Below are 22,846 nucleotides of genomic sequence, written 5' to 3' on the forward strand. Positions count from 1 at the left end.
AGGTAATTTGGACTGATAGTGGACATTTGGTGCACATTTAACCCGAAATCAGATGAAGATATATATGGGAGCTATATCTAAATTTGATCCGATTCTCACCAATTTCAATAGGGTTCGTCCTTGGGCCAAAAAAATATTGTTTGGAAAATTTCATCTGAATCGGATAATAAATGCGACCTGCATTTTGTTCACAAGAATACATGGACAGACGGACGGACGGACAGACGGACTAACATGCATAAATCGACTCAGAAAGTGATTCTATGAAGGTTCTCAAAAGTAACTATGGGTCTATCTCGTTTCCTTCTCCATGTTACAAACAAATGCACAAATACATAATACCCTTACTACTATGTGGTGTAGGGTATAAAAATTAAAAAAAAAAATTAAAATAAAACCAGTAAAGAAAGTCTAAAAGTCGGGCGGGACCGGCTTTATGATACCCTACACCCCTTTGCATATTTAGTAGGGCTTCACATAACAATTAAAAGTTTTTAGGGGAGAATTCAGTCATACACGCTATGATTATAATAATAATTTAACGTTCAAAGGACTAAATATGCCTATATCCAAATCTGAACTCATATATCCAAATCTGAACCGATCTCGATAAAATTTGGTAAAGATATTTCTTAGCTGTATTTGATATATGTCCCTGAATATCGTTGTTACGGAGTGCATATTACGCCTGTGGGGAACAAATATAACAAATCGGATGAAAAATATACATGGGAGCTATAGCTATATCTGAACCGATCTTTACGAAATTTGGTATACTAGCTTCTAGACTAGATTCGGTTGCAAGTGCCAAATTCCATCTCATTTGGTCTAATATTACACGTTTGGTGCACAATAAAAGGTAAATCGGACGAAGTTATGTATGGGAGATATATTCAAATCCGAACCGATCTCGATAAAATTTAGCAAATGCGTTTTTGAGCAGCATTTGATATTTTTCTCCAAATATTGATGCTACAGAGTGCATATTTCGGCTGCGGGGGACTAACATAACAAATCGAATGAACAATATATATGGGAGCTATAGCTATATCTGAACCGATTTCGATCAAATTTGTCGTACTTATTCTCAGGCCTAATTTGGTTGTATGTGCAAAATTCCATAATATCCGGGCTAATATTACACGTTTGGTGCACAATAAAAGGCAAATCGGACAAAAATATATATGGGAGCTATATATAATTATTAACAGATTATCTCCAATTTCAATAGGGTTCGTCCTTGGGCCAAACAAATGTTGTTTGTAAAATATCATCTCAATCGGATAATAAATGCGACCTGCATTTTGTTCACAAGAAAACATGGACAGACGGACGGACAGACGGACTGACATGCATAAATCAACTTAGAAAGTGATTCTATGGAGATCCTCAAATGTAACTATGGGTCTATCTCGCTCCCTTCTCCATGTTACAAACAAATGCACAAAGACATAATACCCTTACCACTACGTGGTGTAGGGTATAAACAAGTTAAAAAGTATCAGTCGCTTTTGCTCACAGATGTATTCCATTTTCCATTTTATTCCATTTTCATACTTCATCTAATACAGATAAAAATCATGTTATGGGCAAAATTACATCGAATATTTACATCCAATTTTATGCGAAATCATAAAAATCCCATAAATTTCATATTCATATCAAGTTTCTGGCTGAGAGAGATACCAGAAGGGTTTGGCAGATATATATCATATTCACAACATATCTTGTGTTAGCAAAAATGTTTGTATGTGTGGAATTCGAAGAGAGTTGGAGGCTTATTTCGCCTACTCTGAGCGTTTTGTTTTTCAAAATATTGAACCCTATGTGGTTGAGGCACCTGAATAAATGGTCCACTCTCTACCATCTTTATAGCAGATCGTGTGTTGATGGAAATATTGAAATGTACCAAGTCTGAAATGGAATCGGATGTTAATTTTGTGTTTTATGAGCTCCATGGATATTCAAAATTTTGACCTTTTGTGGGGGAGGTACCAGAAGGAGTGGACCGATATATTATCTTTTCACAACAGATCTTTTGTTAGTAGAAATAATCGGATGTGTGAAGAGAACCGGATGGTTATTTCGGATTTTATAATCGTTTTGATAATTCAAAACTTTAACCCCCCGTGCAAGGATCCCAGAAGGAATGGTCCGAAACCTACCATCTTTATAACAGATCTTGGGTAGATGGAAATATTGAGATGTGCCAAGTCTGAATGGAATTGGATGTTAATTTCGAGTTTTATGAGCTTCATGGATATTCAAAATTTTGACTCTTTGTGGGGGAGGTACCTAAAGGAGTGGACCGATATTCTTGATCTCAGTACCAGATCGTGGTTTTATAAAAATATTATGATTTGTGTAATTTGAAGACAATCGGACTCTTACATTACAGTTTATAATATTTCAAATTTTTGACCCTTTGTGGGAAAGTTCCAGAAGTAGTGTACCTGTATTGTCCATTTTCGCACCTGACCTAGCATTGAGCAAAATCGTATTATCTTTCCTCATTCTGTGCAGTATATTATTTTCTTTGAGAATATTGAGATTCCCGTACTCGATCTAAATTCGACAATAATATTACGATGTAGCAAGTTTGGATCGAATCGGATACTTCCTTCGAGAGTTACCGCGCGCACCAGCCAGCTAACCAACCTGGTAGACGGATCGATATCGCTAAATCGACTCTAAATGTCCTGAATTGGATTTCGTCCAAAGAGACCTAAGGTCTAAGACCGTTATTTCGATGAAGCACGTTTTGGCCGTATCAAATGATATATGGCCAGGCCAGGCTGAACTTTTTATACCATCCACCATTTGGAAGAAACTTGAAAAATATCCAAAAAATTCTAGTGAAAAATGAAAATCGCTATATGGGGCCTATATAATTTGTGTCTTAGTCTGCAGTCCCGAACTTTATATAAGAAATTTGAAATAATTCCGATGAATAATGTCGCAAGAATCATAAAAATACTGAATATCTTGGGGTACCGTTATATTGGAGCTATACTAAAACGTGAACCTATTTAGACAATTCTCTTCTAAGGGGTAAAGTACTAACAAAGAACTCCTTGTGTAGAATTTCAGAAAATTCCATTGAAAAATGTGGCTAAAATCATCAAAATACCGAATATGGGGAGGGGCCATTATATTGGCGATATACGATATCGTGGACCGATATAACCGATCTTCGAACTTGATCTGCATGCAGATAAAGAGAAAAAATTTTAGCTTCCTATCTAATTCGTAATAACTGTAACATGATTACAAAAGGGCTAAATCGTCTCGCTGATCAAGACTATATATATACCTTGTTGGGTCTAAAATTATTATTGATGAGTTACAAACGGAGTGACGAACTTAATATACCTTCCATACTATGGTGGAGGGTATAAAAACAATTGAAATTCTCATAGTTTTGACGTATCACCATATTTTAATTGCTCCCCATCTCTTGGAATGCATTTTTAAAAGTTACTGTTTATACCCTACACCACATAGTGGTAAGAGTATTATGTCTTTGTGCATTTGTTTGTAACATGGAGAAGGAAACGAGATAGACCCATAGTTACTTTTGAGAACCTTCATAGAATCACTTTCTGAGTCGATTTATGCATGTCAGTCCGTCTGTCCGTCCGTCCGTCCGTCCGTCTGTCCATGTATTCTTGTGAACAAAATGCAGGTCGCATTTATTATCCGATTGAGATGAAATTTTCCAAACAATATTTTTTTGGCCCAAGGACGAACCCTATTGAAATTGGTGAGAATCGGATCAAATTTAGATATAGCTCCCATATATATCTTCATCCGATTTCGGGTTAAATGTGCACCAAATATCCACTATCAGTCCAAATTACCTGAATTTTGGCACACCCAACCGAGTTCGGCCTAGAAGCAAGTATATCAAATTTGGAGAAAATCGGTTCAGATATAGCTATAGCTCCCATATATATCTTTCATCCGATTTGATTTTTAAGTCCCTCACATTCCTACTATGCACTCCACAACCGTGATATTTGGTACCAGGTATTAGATGGAGCACAGAAATAGCTGTTTTAAATTTTATCGAAATCGGTTCAGATTTGGATATAGCTCCCATATATATCTTCATCCGATTTCGGGTTAATTGACCACCAAATGGCCAATATCAGCCCAAATGGCCCGAATTTTGGCAAATGTGACCGAGATTAGACTTAAAGCAAATACAACAAATTTGAAGAAAATCGGTTCAGAAACAGCTATAGCTCCCATATATATCTTCATCCGATTTCGGGTTAAATGTGCACCAAATGTCCACTATCAGTCCAAATTACCTGAATTTTGGCACACCCAACCGAGTTCGGCCTAGAAGCAAGTATATCAAATTTAGTGAAAATCGGTTCAGATATAGCTATAGCTCCCATATATATCTTTCATCCGATTTGGTGTTTAAGCCTCTCACATTCGTAATATGCACTCCACAAGAATGATATTTGGTACCAGATATAAGATACAGCCCAGAAATAGCTGTTTGTAATTTTATCGAAATCGGTTCAGATTTGGATATAGCTCCCATATATATCTTCATCCGATTTCGGGTTAATTGTGCACCAAATGGCCAATATAAGTCCAAATGGACTGAATTTTAGTATATCGTACCAAATTCAGCCTAGAAGCAAGTATATCAAATTTAGTGAAAATCGGTTCAGATATAGATATAGCAACCATATATATGTTTCATCCGATTTAGAGTTTTAGTCCCATACATTCGTAATATTCACTCTACAACCGTGATATTTGGTACCAGGTATTAGATGGAGCACAGGAATAGCTGTTTTAAATTTTATCGAAATCGGTTCAGATTTGGTTATAGCTCTCATATATATCTTCATCCGATTTCGGGTTAAATGTGCACTAAATGGTCAATATCAGCCCAAATCACCAGTCTAGAAGCTAATACGTAAAATTTGGAGAAACCCGGTTCAGAGATAGCTATAGTTCGTAAAATGCACGATAGAATTAGATAGATTTTGATTTTGTACCAAATATCTCATAGAGCTCTGAAATGCCCTGTATAAACCTTTTTACGAGAGCTCTACTAAATATGCATAGTGGTGTAGGGTATCATATAGTCGGCCCCGCCCGACTTTTGAACTTTCCTTACTGGTTTTTTTATCTGGTCCTTGAAAATGATTAGTTTATGTCTAATTTTCTCAATTCAATTAGTAAAAATAATTTTAAAGTACCATTTGAGTATGATTTGTAAATTCCGACTGTTCTCCGATAAATCATACATCCATTTTCACATACGGATAAATCTTCTCCAATTCCTAACAAAAGTTGAAAATTTTCGCTCATAAATAATGAAGAAAAATTCCAACACCACATAAATCGTTCATGACAAGAAAGAAAAAAAAAAGGAAACTTCTCACAAGATTAAGAAAACTCAGCTCAATTCAATTGTCAAACAAGTGTAACAATAAATTCTCAACAAAAAGGATATTTCGCTGCTCTCATAAACTTTTCCAACAGCTTGATGCAATGCTGAATTCTTTCATTTTGTCACATATTTCGCAAAAAAACTTTTAATTGAAAAAATAATTAAATAATTTGAAATATAAATGCAGAGAATATCAATAAGACAGCTACTGCATGTGACAAACTTTGTTAAACTAAAATATTCTGAATTTTTTCCTTTATTTGAAATTCATTCATTTTGTCTGCAATCTTGCCCCATAAAGAAACGGCAATTAAAGATGTTTAAAATAAAATAACAGTTAGTATGGCAATTGATTGTTTTTTTTCGCATTTTTTTCTTATACGATTTTCGTGTTCTTGTGTTTTTTTTTGTTTTAATTGTCCTTAGCACAGCACGTATGGCAAGAGGCCAGGTCAAGTAGTGCCATAGCCATAATGTTAGACTGTTCGTTGCCAAGAAAGTGACAGAAAAGAAACAGCATTATTAGCAACAAGCCAGAAACAAAATTCCATTTTCTAGATATATTTATGTGTCCTGACCCAGCGCATGATATTTTCATTTGCTGAGAAGGGGTGTTTGAGGATCTGGGGCATTTTTAAAGGGGGCCTCTGGGATAAATAAAAATTAAAATGTAAGACTCTCTCTCAGAGCTAGAAATGTGGAATTTTTATTAAAAATTGTGAGGAGACCTCAGAGCCAAAAAGGTGAATTTTTTACAAATATTATTATAAGGACTCCCAGAGCTGTAAGCATGGAATTTAATAAATATTTTTCAAGAGTGTATTTTAATAAGACTTAAAAATATTCAGATCATTAAGCTCGTCTCGAAAGAGAAAACAAACACAAAAAAAATATAAAGTTTTTAAAAATACAGACTCTCAGAGCTGCACGAGTGCATTTTTGCAAATATGTTTTTTTTTTTAAGAAAGGATTCTCTGAGCTATAAAATTGAATATAAAATTAACAATTTTGATATTTTGATTCCCCATATACGGTATTTTGATGATTTTTGCGACAATATTCACCGAAATTGTTTCCAAATTCGTATTTGAAGTTAGAAATGAATACTACAGTCTATGACAGAAAATTGAGTGTGCAGCCCCCAACAACGATACCCCCGATATTCGGTATTTTGATGATTATACCCTACACCACATAGTGGTCAGGGTATTATGTCTTTGTGCATTTGTTTGTAACATGGAAAAGGAAGCGAGATAGACCAATAGTTACTTTTGAGGATCTCATAGAATCACTTTCTGAGTTGATTTATGCATATCAGTCCGTCTGTCCGTCCGTCCGTCCGTCTGTCCATGTATTATTGTGAACAAAATGCAGGTCGCATTTATTATCCGATTAAGATGAAATTTTCCAAACAACATTTGTTTGGCCCAAGGACGAATCCTATTGAAATTGCAGATAATCGGTCAAAAATTAGATATAGCTCCCATTTATATATATTCGTCCGATTTGCCTTCCATTGTGCACCAAAAGTGCAATATCAGTCCGAATAGTATGGAATTTTGCACATAGAACCAAATTAGGCCTGAAAATAAGTATGCCAAATTTAATCAAAATCGGTTCAGATATAGCTATAGCTCCCATATATATTGTTCATCCGATTTGTTATTTTTGTCCTCCGCAGCCGTAATATGCACTCTGTAACAACAATATTTGGGGAAATTTATCAAATGCAGCTCAGAAATACCTTTGCTAAATTTTATCGAGATCGGTTCAGATTTGGATATAGCTCCCATATATAACTTCGTCCGATTTACCTTTTATTGTGCACCAAACGTCTAATATGGAATTTGGCAAATACGACCGAATTGAGTCTAGGAGCTAGTATGCCAAATTTGGTGAAGATCGGTTCAGATATAGCTATAGCTCCCATATATATTGTTCATCCGATTTGTTGTATTTGTTACCCACAGCCGTAATATGCACTCCGTAACAACGATATTCAGGGAAATATATCAAATACAGCTCAGAAATATATTTGCCAAATTTTATCGAGATCGGTTCAAATTTGGATATAGCTCCCATATATATCTTCATCTGATTTCAAACTAATTTTGTACCAAATGGGCAATACAAGTCCGAATTTAAAATATACAAATGCTTCGGCGTATTTAGTCCTTTGAACTTTAAATTACAATTATAATCATAGCGTGCATAATTAAATTCTCCAATAAAATCTTTTAATTGTTATGTGGAACTCTACAAAATTAGCAAAGTGGTGTAGGGTATCATAAAGTCGGCCCCGCCCGACTTTAGGACTTTCTTTACTGGTTTTAGCGATGCTTTTCACCGGAATTGTTTCAAATTTAGTAGTTGAAGTTCGTAATGGATACTACAGCCTAAGAGAGAAAATTGTCTGTGCAGGTTCACGTCTTCGTATAGCACCCATATAATGGTACCTCCTGATATTTGGTATTTTGATGATTTTAGAAACATTTTTCATCGAAATTGTTTCAACTGCTACAACCTATGACAGAAAATTGTCTGTGCAGGTACACTTCTTCGTATAGCCCCCATATAACGATACCCCGCTATATTCGGTATTTTGATGATTTTAGCGATACTTCTCACTAGAATTGTTTCAAATTTGGTAGTTGAGGTTCGTAATGGATACTACAGCCCAAGGCAGAAAATTGTCTGTGCAGGTTGACGTCTTTGTATAGTCCCCATATAACGGTACCTCCCGATATTCGGTATTTTGATGATTTTAGCTACATTATTCACCGTGCTTGTTAGAGTAGAAAACGTAAGTTTTTGAGAATATTTTTTTTTAAAGCTCTAGGTCTTCTATAAATTGATCTGTTCTAGAACTGCAAGAATGTGGAACTTTTTACCACGATATGCGATATTCTCTTTATGATATCGAAAAAAAAAAAATGGGAAAATAGAAGATTCATGCAAGTTCTGGAAATTTTTTTGCATTCATTCAATAAAATTAAAAAAAAAATTATAAAAATTATTTTTATCACACCCTGTAATTAGTATTGATATTTGGGTCGCTGTTCATGTGTAGCCTGGACATATGGAGGTGGTTTTGGAAATTTATACTATAATTGTACGAATATCACTAAATGGTACTCAATTTGGTATTGGGTGAAGTTAATAGAGCTGAAACCTATCGAGGTCTCTGTTGATATATTGTGTTGTGATCTGGTCGTGGGTTTGCAAATCCGTATTATAATTTTTTGAAAACTTCTAAATGGTACTATTTTTGGATCAATGTTGGTATCTAGGATGGGGATATGCCGATTTTTTTTTTTTTTTTATATGCATACAAAATGTTACTAAATTTGGTATTGGGTGAAAGAATAGAGTTGCTATTCAGTATATTGAGATCAATGTTGGTTTCAAGGGCTTATATATGGAGATATTGAAATAGTTTTAGATAGGAAAACTGCATGGGGTCCATTGTGCAATGGTGGTCTAATGTCCTCCTCGGTAAAATTCAAAATTAAAGATTTTTCAAATTTTTTGGTGTATAAGGTAACCTGCTTCCTATTAATAATTTCAAATTTTAGTGCGATGTAGGAGGTTTTGATAAAAAAAATTGTCAAATTGTGAATTTTGAGTACTAAAAAGACCTAACACGAACTGTTGGAGCGAATCTAACATTTTAAGGTGGACTTTTCGCTGACGAAGTAGCGGGCAATTGCTGGTAATAATTATATTTTAAGGACTATCGTGACCTCTCTATCAATATTTTTACGGACCTTTGTTGATTTTTTCATAAGTAATTTATAATTTATTTTGGATATTTTGAAGATTTTTGTGGAATGAGAAACCCACCTTCAGACACATGGAAATTATGTTATAAAAGCGAAAATTCCCACCTTCCTTTTTTTAATTTTTTTCGTTTCAAAGGCCCTTTAAACCTCTGCTTTACTCCACTTTCTTACTCATGAAACTCGTGTAGTTGTGGCTCTTTAAATTCAAGTTATCGTAAGGTCATATATTTTTCTAAAACAGATTTAACTTTGATAGCTGGGCTTCTTGAATTCCGTTTAGTGCACTTCCTTGCTATTTTTTTCCAACTTTACCATTTTTTTTTTTAATCACTTTTGTATCTGAGTTCAACACATATAAATATTGTCATGTTTCATAGACACGTGTGCGTGTGTTTGTATAACATTTCCGTTTTATGGCAATTTTTTCAATGATTCTACAATGCAGTACTTTCTAGGAGACTGGATGTGGTTTAAATCAAATGGTATTGGAAGATGTGTATTTTAGCATTACGTGGCTAATGGCGAACTTACCTGACAGGAACATGTATAACATTTGGAATTTTTTATTGCAAGATGAATTTCTTCATTTTCGTCGGAACAGGATTGGAGATTACCTGGAAAAAAAAAGAAGTGGAGAAGATGTGATTAATAAATTGAATAAGAGATGTTGTGAGAGCTCTTAAAAGCGGTCTATCAAAATTAGCCCATATCTGTAGGAATTAACCAGTAAAGAAAGGTCAAAAGTCGGCTATATGATACCCTACACCACTATGCGTATTTAGTTGAGCTCTCGCAACAAAAAAGTTTATATTGGGAATTTATGTAAAGTAGATCATACCAACTATGAACCTTATTTGAATGCATATTACAGCTTTAGAGTAGCCACAATTTGGCAACTATATCCAACTCTGAATCGATTTTCAACAAATTTGATTATATTAAAAATAATTATTGGATCAATACCGGACCAAGCTTCATCAAATGGTAAAATTTGTTTGAATATGAAAAAATATATTCAATTTGGGCTGATACTACATAATTGGTGAGAAATAACCGTAAACTCGAATGAAGATGTATATCGAAGCTACAAAAAAAAATCTGAACCGATCTCGATAAAAATTGGCAGAGGTATTTTCAAGTAGTATCTGATGCCCGATATCAAATATCATTGATGTGGAGTGCATATTGCGCACGTGATGGACTTAAAATCCCAAATCGGATGAAACATATATGTGGAAGCTATAGCTATATTTGAACCGATTTTCACCAAATTTAATGTACTTGCTTATGGGATGAATTCCGTCGGAAGTGCCAAAATTCATTCCATTTGGGGAGATCCATTCGGTGCTTAATAAACCTGATATCGAATAGAGATATATATGGGAGGTATATCTAAATTTTAACCGATTCTCAAATAGGGTTAGTCCTTGGAATTCAAGTGGCTATCATTAGACCACTCCAGCATTTAAATGTGAATAAATCTTTTGTGTCTTGTACCATCTCTCGTTACCCTGATACTGGTAGGGTAGCCCGACGTCAAGGAAGTGGTGTTGGTGTGGGTCGCCATAACAGCCGATGGTCGCTCTCCGCTCGTCTTAATCGACCTTGGTATCAGAAACAAGTAAAAAACATCAAGTTCGGCCGGGCTAAACTTTTAATAACCTCCACCTAAGGGTAAAGGAAACATTAGAAGAAATGTGGCAAAAACCATTAAAATGCCGAATATCGGGAGGTGCCGTCATATGGGGGCTATACCAAATCGTGGACCTACACATGCAATGTTTCGCCAAAGGAGCTAGAACCCATTATGACCTAGAAATACCAATTTTAAGGCAAATCCGTGAAAAAATGTGGCAAAAATAATCAAATTACCGAATATCGGGAGGTACTGTTATATGGGGCTATACCAAAACGTCGACAAATAATTTAAATGACTCGCCGCACGAACTGGGACCCATTATGATCTACAACTACCAATTTTCAGAGAAATTCGTGAAAAAATGTGCCAAAATATACCAAAATACCGAATATTGGGAGGTACCGTTATATGGGGACTATACCAAAACGTGGACCTATGCAGACAATGTTTCGCCACACGAACTAGGACCCATTATGACCCACAAATACCAACTTTTAGACAAATCAGTGAAAAAATGTGGCAAAAACCATAAAAATACCGAATATCGGGAGGTACCGTTATATGGGAGCTATACCAAATCGTGGACCCATACATGCAATGTTTCGCCACCGGAGCTGGAATCCATTGTAACCAACAATTTTTAGACAAATCCGTGAAAAAATGTGGAAAAAATAATCAAAATACCGAATATTGGGAGGTACCTTTATATGGAGGCTATACCAAAACGTAAACCTATACATACAATGTTTTGCCACACGTACAGGGACCCGTTAGGACCTACAAATACCAATTTTCAAACAAATCAGTGAAAAAATGTGGCATAAATTATCAAAATACCGAATATCGGGAGGTACCGTTATATGGGGACTATACCAGAACGTGGACCGATATATGTCATTTTCACTACCAACCATCCTAGACAGAATACAAATTTCTCTGCTAAATTTTGGCGCTCTACGTCAAATAATGTGGGCTGTGTCGTGATTTCAACAGACAGACAGACGGACAGACAGACGGTAGACAGACGGACAGACAGACGGTAGACAGACGGACAGACAGACAGACGGACATCTTTAAATCGACTTAGAATTTTATGTTGATTATGAATATATATACTTTTTGGGGTCTACGACGAATATTTAAGGATGTTACAAACGGAATGACAAAGTTAATATACCATCCTTTCAAGGTGGAGGGTATAAAAATGCTAAATATTATATTATTATAAATTTTTTATTTTTTATTATTATGCTTTTGGCCGCAGACCTTGGATATTCCAACAGTACTCAGCACCATCACATTCGGCACGCTCCACCCAAGAATGGTAACAAAATAAGGTACCACGCTTCATTTCCAGCGCACAATGGCCCCCAAAATCTCCGGATACCAATCTGATGGACTATTGTGTCTGGAGTATTTTGGAAAGCAAGGTTAGCACTAAAAAATACCAAAGTATCGATCGCCTCAAGCAAGCGCTTCGTCGGGAATGGGTCAAAATACCGCAGAGCAAAATTCGGACAGGCTGTGACAGTTTAATTGGCCGTTTGATGGCCATAATTCGTGCCAAAGGTGACCAATTCGAACAAATCCTAACTTATTTTACAATTTGATGCTATTTCCGACATTTTATGGCTTTTGACTTTGTTGCAGTTTTTTTATCTCGCCCTGTATGGGAGTTATAGCTATATCTGAATCGATTTTCACCAAATATTATGATGACTGAATTTGGTCGGAAGTGCCAAAATTCAGTCCATTTGGGTTGATGTTAGCTATTTGGGGCATAATAAACCTGAAATCGGATAAAGATATATATGGGAGCTATATCTTAATTTGAACCGATTCTCATCAATTTCAATAGGGATTGTCCTTGGGCAAAAACAAATATTTTTTTTGGAAAATTTCATCTCAATCCGATAATAAATGCAACCTGCATTTTGTTCACAAAAATACATGGACGGACTCAGAAAGTGATTTTATGAAGATCCTTATTTGTTATGAAGATCCATGTTATTTGTTTGCACAATGACATAATACTCTTACCACTATGTGGGGTAGGCTATAAAAATTACCTTATATCCTATTCCTAATTAGAAGCTGATAGCTAGATTTTCTAAAAGAAAAAAATACTTTCTTAAAAATCGGAAGTGTGGAACTAATAAAATGTGTGTGGTATATAAGTATTGTTTACAATAGTGTACATGTGTAATGTATTCCAAAACATGCACTTGTATGCACTCCCCATTCACTCATTGAGTGGCTTCGCTCCCATCTCTTTAACCCCATGGTGAATGCTTAACTGGCGCTAAAGCTGTCATCAATCATAAAAGTGTTTAACCCCATGAAAAATAAAAGAGATCATCATCAATTGTGACAGCAAACAAAACAGAGTTCTTTTTTTCCATCGAAAATCAAACAAACACACAAACGATGTCTTTCATTGTTTGAAGTGGTGGTTCGTTCATACTTGCAACCATCGCTTTTACCCAACGACCGCACCACAGGTTGTGGCAACAACACAAAATAACTTCATTCATTGTTTTCTCAGGCATTGATTTCTTTTTTGTTGCGGATAGCAATTGTTGCCGCTGCTGGTGGGAGGTGTAAAGCAAACAAAAACGAACACACAACCACACACATGTGTCTCATGTAAAATAGGGCTCCCATTGTTCGATCCAATCCGATGCCTGGTGGCAATTTCAATTACTATTTTCGACACCCCGTTGCGTTTTATGAGCGTAACAAGCCCTTTGGGCTAATTAATGTACATCGACATCGATATATAAAAATGAATATTTATGGTTTGGAAATTGAATTGGCGGTGATTCGATACAAGTCCCCCCACCCAACGATATGTTGTTAATCTTGCTATTACAACAAAAAAAAAAAAAAAAACTAACGACAACAACAACAACCAAATAGAGAATAATTGAAAAATCAATAAGGAAATATTTTAAACCATGGGTGGTATGTGCATATATATGTATTTTCAAAATAAAAAAAGGGTTTATGTGGGTGGTTCTTGGAATTTTATTCCAAACAGCTGGGGGGAGATGTTATCACGAAGGAGTAATAATGAGATGTAGTAAATTAGGAATACAAATCAGAAGAAGTAGAAAAACTTCTTGAAGAGAACTAAACGGTTTACAATTTATGAAGAGTTTTGATTTTCGGGAATTTTCGTTCAGATTTTTTATTGATTTTTAACAAGGTATTTTTGATGATTTTTTTTTCGAATTTTTGTATAGATTTTTATTTAAATTTTTAAAAGGGATTTTTTCAAGATTATTGGCATGCGTAACTATAGTCTTTAGTATTTTATTAATATTTTTTTCAAGAAGGCAATACAATGGACTTCCATAAGTATTTTCCAAGGACTAATGATATAGTCTTGAATTTTTTCCGGATATTTTTCAAAGACTTGTAGGTGGACTTTTTATGAAGGTAATTTCAAGGACAACCATTTCTTTGAATTTCTTTAAACACACTCTTAATTATTTATGTTTGGGGACTTGGGAAATTTTTATTGATGTTCATAAGTTTAACAAGGAATTTGTTATCTAATCTGATTTTTATAGTTCTTATGGGCATTTTTTGAGGAAATTCTATGTAGATTTCTCAAAGATTAGCAGTTAGTCTGACGACTTAGGTTGACTTATAAATAGATAATAGATATATAGTTAAAAGAGTACATATATTTATACATCAATAGTTGTATGCAAATATTTCACGGACCAAGAGGACTATAATCGGACCAAGAGGACTATAATTTTCAAAGTCTTTAACATCGAGTTTTAATTTATAAACATTTTTTACCGCAAGTTTAAAACTTCGCCGGTCTACAAATGTACAATTTTTATAACAAATTTGATAGGCTAACATGTCAGATTTTTAAGAACACATTTACATTCATTCTGAGAGGACCAAAACGGTTAGTTTTAGCCTAGCAAAACTTAAAAGGTTTATTTTAATGAGTCCATTTTCAAAGCCTAGCAGGTCTATAAAAATTCTCCAGACTTAAACAATTAAAAAAAAAATATATATATATATATATATTTTTCGAGGACCATCGGGGACTAACTTTATTCAAAGTCGTTAACATGGATTTTTTTCCCCAGAACTAACGGAGCTTTCTATCATGAATCAGAGCTATTCATCGATTTTTCAATGTTTCTCTTTAATTTTTTTTCGAAACGAAATCAGAGCTAAAAATGTAAAGTTTAAAAAAAATATATTTTAAGGACTAACAGATATTTACTTGCTATTTTTTTTTTCTATTTTTAAAAATATATCAAAGTTATAAAAGAAAACTTTTATGAGCACATTCTAGAGGAGTAGTAGAGTGGAATTTAAAAAAAAAATATTCAATCCTAAAAAAAGTGGGATTTGATTAGATTTTCCTAGGACCAGCAGGACTATTTATGGGAAATTGTTCCTGGAATGACATTGGATTTTTTTCAAGGACCTAGGCAAGTTTTTAAACAGATTTTTTTAACGACCGACAGAAGTCTATTTCTGAGCTGTCAGAGTAAACGCTTTTGTTTTATTTTTTTGATTTCAAGGATCAAAGGAATCTATAGGTAGGAAGGCCCAAAAAAGGACTAATCAGTTTTTTTTAATATGTTATCTAAGGACCAAATATAGTCAGTGTGCTGGTTTTTTTAAATTGTTTTTTATTGACTATGAAGCCTTTAAAAAGGAGTTTTTAGTCATTCTTTTTTTTATGATCAACAGAAGTCTAAGCTTTTGATTTCATACCCTCAGCCATATGGCTAGAGAGGGTATATATCAATTGATACGGCTAAAACGTGCCTCATCGAAATACCGGGTTTAGACCCTAGGTCTCTTTGGACCAAATCCGTCTGTCTGGCTAGCGCGAACGATAACTCTCGACGGGAGTATCCGATTTGGTCCAAACTTGCCACCTCGTAATAATATCATTATCTTACTTAAATCGAGTTCGGAAAAGGTCAAAATTTTCAAAAAAAAATATTTTACTGCACAGAAAGAGTAAGGATAATCCGATTTGGTTCCACGTTTGCAAATCCTAATATTGGCATTAGTACTAGGTCAGGTCCGAAAATAGACAGTATTGGTCCACTACATCAAGTACCTCCCCCACAAAGGGTCAGAATTTGAAATAATTATAACTCTTATAAAATCTGATGTAAGAGTCCGACATCACAATATTTTTTTTAACCCAAGGTCTGGTCTGTAGATGGAATATATCGATCCACTCCTTCTGGTACCTCCATCACAAAGCGTCAAAATGTTGAATATCCATGAAGCTCATAAAACGAGAAATTAACATCCGATTTCATTCAGACTTGGTACATGTCAATACTTCCATCAACTAAAGATCTGTTATAAAAATGGTAGAAATCAGACCATTTCTTATGGCGATTTAGCAATGTCCGTCCGTCTGTCCATCTGCGGAAATCATTCTAGCTTCCGAAGGAAATGTAGTTGGTTGATAAAATTTTACCCAAATGTGTATTATGTCTGCACTATGTGTCTGACTTTTGGTATAGAAAATGGGCCATGTAGGTCCACGTCTTCGTATAGCCCCCATATAACGATATCTCCAGATATTCGGTATTTTGATGATTTAAGCGACATTATTTACCGAAATGGTTTCAAATTTGGTACTTGAAGTTCGTAATGAATATTTCAGCCTATAACAGAAAATTGTCTGTGCAGGTCCACGTCTTCGTATAGCCCCATATAACGGTACCCCCCGATGTTCGGTATTTTGATGATTTTAGCGAATAGTTTTAAATTTCGAATTTGAAGTTCGTAATATATATTACAGCCCATGCCAGAAAATTATCTGTGCAGGTCCACGTTTTATAATCACTATGATACCTCCCTATATTCGGTATTTTGATGATTTAAGCTATATTATAAACAGATTTTTTTTTCAAGTTTTGTATTTTAATATTGTAATAACTTGTGACAAATTTGCCTATGCAGGTCCACGTCGTCATATAGACCCTAATATACGGCTGCATTCGGTATATTTAAGATTTTAACAGAATTTTTTGCGGGTTTTATTTTTTGAGAATTGCCAAATTTGTACCAAATGTGGAGGGTATTCAAAGTTCTGCCCGGCCGAATTTACAGCTCTTTTACTTGTTGTTGTTGTTGTTGATTTTATTTTATTTTATTTATTTTTTTTTTTTTTTTGAGGAAAATTTGATGTCTTACCTTAGGTGTTTGAAACATTATTTTTTGCTCTAGAAATACTTTAAACGAAGATTTTTAAATCTCTTTCTATTTTCCAGGATAGTTTTAGCTGATTTTTATAATGACTAGAAGATTTTAAACATTTTTTCCCCATGTTTAAGAATTGACCGGTGTACAAATGTACAATTGATGTAAAAGTCCGACGTCACAAAATAAATAAAAAAAAAACAAATTGTATAGGCTAACATTGCTAAAATTTCAGATTTTTAAGAATACATTTACATAGTCTGAGGGTCTGTGATTGGAATGAAGATTTTTTGAAATATAGCCAGAGGACAGCCGAAGTGGTAATCTCCAATTTTTAAGTTGCCGACAAAAACTAATATAATTAGAATAGTTAAATAACGAAAATTTATCTTAAATGTAGACTTTTCATTTATAATTCGGCGTTTTATTTTGTTTTTAATTCTATCGAAATATATCATTAATTCTTAAAGTAGTTGAATGAGAATTCAACTACTGGATTTGTATTTTTAAATAATTTCTTTGCCCGTTTATTTTTTCATGTCCCTTCTATATTCCACTAACTATTCTCAAAAAAAAAAAAAACCCTCATACATCCCAATATCAATTTCTCTACAAACACTATCCAAACAACGATGATCTTAACCCTCACAATACAATATTCAATTTATTTCAAATTAAACAAAAATTAAAAAAATCACCCAAAAAAATTGGCTACCAATTGAAATTGGAACAATAAATGATGTTCCATTTAATGAGGCGAGATGCAAAACGAACGTGTAAACAATGTATCAATTTTGGCATACATTTTGTTATTGTTTTTTTTTTTTTTTTTTTTTAATTTGCCGGACAGGCGCAATTGTTTGCGAAATTTTCAAATAATCATCGAACAAAAAGAAATGATATTAAACAACTGGCATGGCGCGTGTATAGCCAACGCAGGTGGTCCAATTTTGCTTTTCAAATTAGAAAACCTACACGCGCCTCCATCCAACCAGCCAACCTTCCAAATAATTTCAATGAGTAACTCCCTCTTGAGTTGTGTGATATTTATTTGTTTAAGATTTAACACACCAAAACACACACGGACACACACACACAATATGAAAACAAACAAATAATTGCGAATAAAAAATAAATTTATTTGTAGTGTTCACAAATTTTGAATACCTCCAAAAAAAAGCGAAAGGAAAACATGAAGATTAAATTACTTTTGGCATTTATTTTGACTCATTGTATGTGCTCTCTTTCGTCTAAGGAAAATTTTTGTTTATTTGTAATGTTTATAACCGCCAGAGATGCTATTATCCATAACAAAATATGATTATTATTTCCTTGAGATTATTTCATGGCGAACGTAATAATAGCCATAATTGTGGTGGCAACAAAAATGTTGAAAGATATCAACTTGAAACTAACATGGATTACCAGGAAATGCGGGGAAGAAAACTTTCGTTCAAGTGATTAGGGAAACATAAAAGTTTTCATTAAATGGAAATTAAGGGAAATAAAGTTGGAGGGTGGGAATTTGTTAAATATATTTTTCCGAGGATATTTCTTCAACTTGGAGACCAATCAACCAATTTTATACCCCCCACCATACTATGGAGGGTATATTAACTTTGTCATTCCGTTTGTAACTCCTCGAAATACTCATGTCAGACCAGTAGGCAGGCTAAGTTCGTAAATCGGTCACATAGGTCCACGTTTTCATATAGTCTCCAAATAGCGGTACCTCCCGATATTCGGTATTTTGATGATTTTAGCCACATTATTTAACGGAATTGTTTCAAATTTGGTATTTGAAGTTCGAAATGGATGCTAAAGCCTAAGACAGAAAATTGTCTGTGCAGGTCTACGTCATCGTATAGCCCACCTATAGCGGTACCTCCCTATATTCGATATTTAGATGATTTTAGCGACAATATTAACTGGAATTGTTTCAAATTTGGTATTTGAAGTTCGTAGTGGATACTACAGCCTATGACAGAAAATTGCCTGTGCAGGTCCACGTCTTCGTTCGTATAGCCCCCATATAACGGTACCTCCTAATATTCGATATTGTGATGATTTTAACGTCATTATTCACCAGAATTGTTTCAAATTACGTATTTAGAGTTCGTAATGGGAACTACAGTCTGTGTCATTACATGTCCAGGTCTTCTTATAGGCCCCAAACATCAGTTCCTCCCTATATTCGGTATTTTGACGATTTTAGCTACAATACCCACCGAAATTGTTTAAGTTGTCGTATTTGAAGTTCGTATTGGATGCTACAGCCTGTGACAGAAAATTGTCTATGCTGGTCCAGGTCTTCGAACAGCTCCGATATAACGGTACCTCCCTTTATACCATATTTTGATGATTTTAGCTTCACTGTTTATTTCAATTTTCGAATTTAAATATAGTAATGGCTTATGACAAAGAATGTCTATGTAGGTCTACGTCGTATATACCCCAATATATAGACTTTGTTCGGTATTTTTAAAATTTTAACAGAATTTTTAAGGATTTTTTTTTTTTGAAAATTTTCCAAATTTGTTCCAAATGGTGGTGGGTATTCAAAATTCGGCACGGCCGAACTTACTGCTTTTTACCTTCAGCATGGATTTTTATACCCCTAAACCATATAGCTACAGTGGCTATACATGTTTTGATGTGGTCAAAACGTGAAATTGAATTGAAATTATTCCGTTTCAGGAAATTTGGAAATTTCGATCTAGACATGCCCTACCGACTATCTGGCTGGATTGTTCGCACGATAACTTTCGGATGGAGTATGATACTTGGGCCAAAATTGGTATATCGTAACATTATTATCAAATCGAGTTCAGAGATATTTGTCCACTGTTTCTGCTACCCCAATACATTAATTCAACATTTTCGAAGAAGATTATTTACCTTATAGAACAAGAAGAGATCACCCAAAATGTTTCAATTTTTTTAAATCCTAAAATTTAGTATCAGTGCTAAGTCCGAACTTTCCCGCCTCTATTTAGGTTGCTAACTATCAAAATACCGATACACGTGTCTTCCATTTTTGTACCCTCCACCATAGTATGGAGGGTATATTAAGTTTGTCATTCCGTTTGTAACACCTCGAAATATACATTTTAGACCCCACAAAGTATATATATTCTTGATCAGCATAAAATTCTATGTCGATTTATCAATGTCCGTCCGTCCGCCCGTCGGTCCGTCTGTGGAAATCACTCTAGCTTCCGAACGAAATTAAGGTGATAAAAATTTACCCAAATGTGAATTATGTCTGCAAGACTTTTGGTATTGAAAATGGGCAATGTAGGTCCAAGTCTTCGTATAGCCCCCATATAACGGTACCCCCCGATATTCGGTATTTTGATGATTTTAGCGATATTATTTACCGGAATTGTTTAAAAATTGGTATTTGAAGTTCGTAATAGATACTAGAGCCTCAGACAGGAAATGGGCCATGCAGATCAACGTCTTTGTATAGCCCCATATAACGGTAGCTCCCGATATTCGGTATTTTAATGATTTTAGCGACATTATTTACCGGAAATGTTTCAAATTTGGTATGTAATCGATACTATAGATTATGTCAGAAAATTGTCTTTGTAGGTCCACGTATGGTACCTTCCTATATTCGGTATTTTATTAATTTTACCTACATTATAAACAGATTTTTTTTTCAAGTTAAGCATTTTAATATTATAATAGCTTATGACAAAAGTTGCCTATACAGGTCCACGTCGTCGTATATACCCTAATATACGGCTACATTCGGTATTTTTAAGATTTTAACAGAATTTTTAATGGATTTTATTTTTATACCCTACACCACAAGGCGGTCAGGGTATTATGTCTTTGTGCATTTGTTTGTAACAGGCAGAAGGAAACAAGATAGACCCATAGTTTCTTTTGATGATCTGCATAGAATCACATTCTGAGTCGATTTATGCATGTCCGTCCGTCCGTCTGTCCATGTATTTTTGTAAACAAAGTACAGGTCGCATTTATTGCCCGATCCAGATGAAATTTTGCAAAGAACTTTTGTTTGGCCCAAGGACGAACCCTATTGAAATTGGAGATAATCGGTCAAAATTTAGATATTGCTCCCATATGTATCTTCGTCCGATTTGCTTTTTATTGTGCACCAAACGTGTAGTATCAGCCCGAATTGTATGGAATTTTGCATATACGCCCAAATTAGGCCTGAAAATATGTATGCCGAATTTGATCGAAATCGGTTCAGATATAGCTATAGCTCTCATATATATTGTTCATCCGATTTGTTATTTTTGTCCACCGCCGCCGTAATATGCACTTTGCAACAAGAATATTTGGGGAAACATATCAAATACAGCTCAGAAATACATTTGCTAAATTTTATCGAGATCGGTTCAGATTTGGATATAGCTCCCATATATAACTTCGTCCGATTTACCTTTTATTGTGCACCAAACGTCTAATATTTGTCCAAATGGGATGGAATTTGGCACTTACGACCGAATTGAATCTATAAGCTAGTATGTCAAATTTGGTGAAGATCGGTTCAGATATAGCTATAGCTTCCATATATATTATTCATCCGATTTGTTATATTTGTTACCCACAACCGTAATATGCACTCCGTAACAACGATATTCAGAGAAATATATCAAATACAGCTCAGAAATATCTTTGCCAAATTTTATCGAGATCGGTTCAGATTTGGATATAGCTCCCATATATATCTTTATCCGATTTCAAATTAATTGTGCACCAAATGTGCAATTCCGAATTTAAAAGATACAAATGCTTCGGCATATTTAGTCCTTTGAACTTTAAATTATAATTATAATCATAGCGTGTATGATTGAATTAGCCCATAAAAACTTTTAATTCTTATGTGGAGCTCTACTAAATTAGCAAAGTGGTGTAGGGTATCATAAAGTCGGCCCGCCCGACTTTAAGACTTTCTTTACTGTTTTTTTTTGAAAATTGACAAATTTGTACCAAATGGTGGAGGGTATTTCAAAGTTTTCTTTTTTTACTTGTTAGACCTACTTTCTAAATCTGCAGGATTTTCCCCGTAATTGTTTCTAATCAACTTGGATTCTTTAGATGTATATTTTCAAGGCCTTAAAGAGCTCGATTTTTAAGCTGTAAGTTTTGGTGTAAAAATTTGTCTAGCTTTTGTATGACAGCATTTTTTTCGGCGCTAGCTTGACGAAAGCTGAAGAATAACACTCGCACATACGCTATTATTCATGCCGTTTAATATGCCAAACACATTTTCTTGTTAGCATAAATTTAATAGAGCAAACATTGACAACAATGACAACATTTTATTATGGAACACTTTAACTTCAGTTAAGCGCCACTTCAAAAAAAAAAAAAGTTAAACTCTTTAAACCGCATAGCGGCATTTAAGTGTTTGCCATTGGTGATGGTTGGGGGGAGGTGCCGATGGATGGATATAGGTTAAAGATCTCTGCCACATTAGAGACTCATTATACAGAAAAATAGTGAAACATTTGTGTGACTCCACAACTCTCAGAGAGGGCAAAGGAGAGAAGAAGAAAAACACATTGGCGCTTAGATTACCTCTTCGAAGCATTGATGGTTGGTTTGCCAGACAAATGATATGCATTTCTGGTGTTTGAAGCTATTTACACTCCAAGCCGTACAAACATTTTTGTTGCTTTTTTTTTTCGTGGATCTTTAAATGTTTGCCGTGGTGCAAAGTAGAGAAATGTCGAAAATAAACGCCCACACCACCGTGACATGGCAGTTTAAAAGTTTAGCCTGATTTACATCAGATACATAGAGAAT

At 34.6% G+C, this 22,846-nt stretch overlaps 1 protein-coding gene across 2 annotated transcripts in view; it reads right to left on the reverse strand.

Moving 5' to 3' along the window:
• LOC101891534 (BMP-binding endothelial regulator protein) overlaps nucleotides 1–22,846 on the reverse strand; it is a 242,739-nt gene that overhangs the window by 41,544 nt on the left and 178,349 nt on the right. For both annotated transcript variants that reach the window (XM_059120084.1, XM_059120082.1), the window contains exon 4: nucleotides 9,736–9,818. In XM_059120084.1, coding sequence (XP_058976067.1) covers nucleotides 9,736–9,818 — 83 coding nt within the window. The remainder of the gene's footprint in view (nucleotides 1–9,735; nucleotides 9,819–22,846) is intronic.

The sequence above is a fragment of the Musca domestica genome, unplaced genomic scaffold (genome assembly GCF_030504385.1).
Source record: "Musca domestica strain aabys unplaced genomic scaffold, Musca_domestica.polishedcontigs.V.1.1 16, whole genome shotgun sequence".
NCBI classification, from domain to species: domain Eukaryota; kingdom Metazoa; phylum Arthropoda; class Insecta; order Diptera; family Muscidae; genus Musca; species Musca domestica.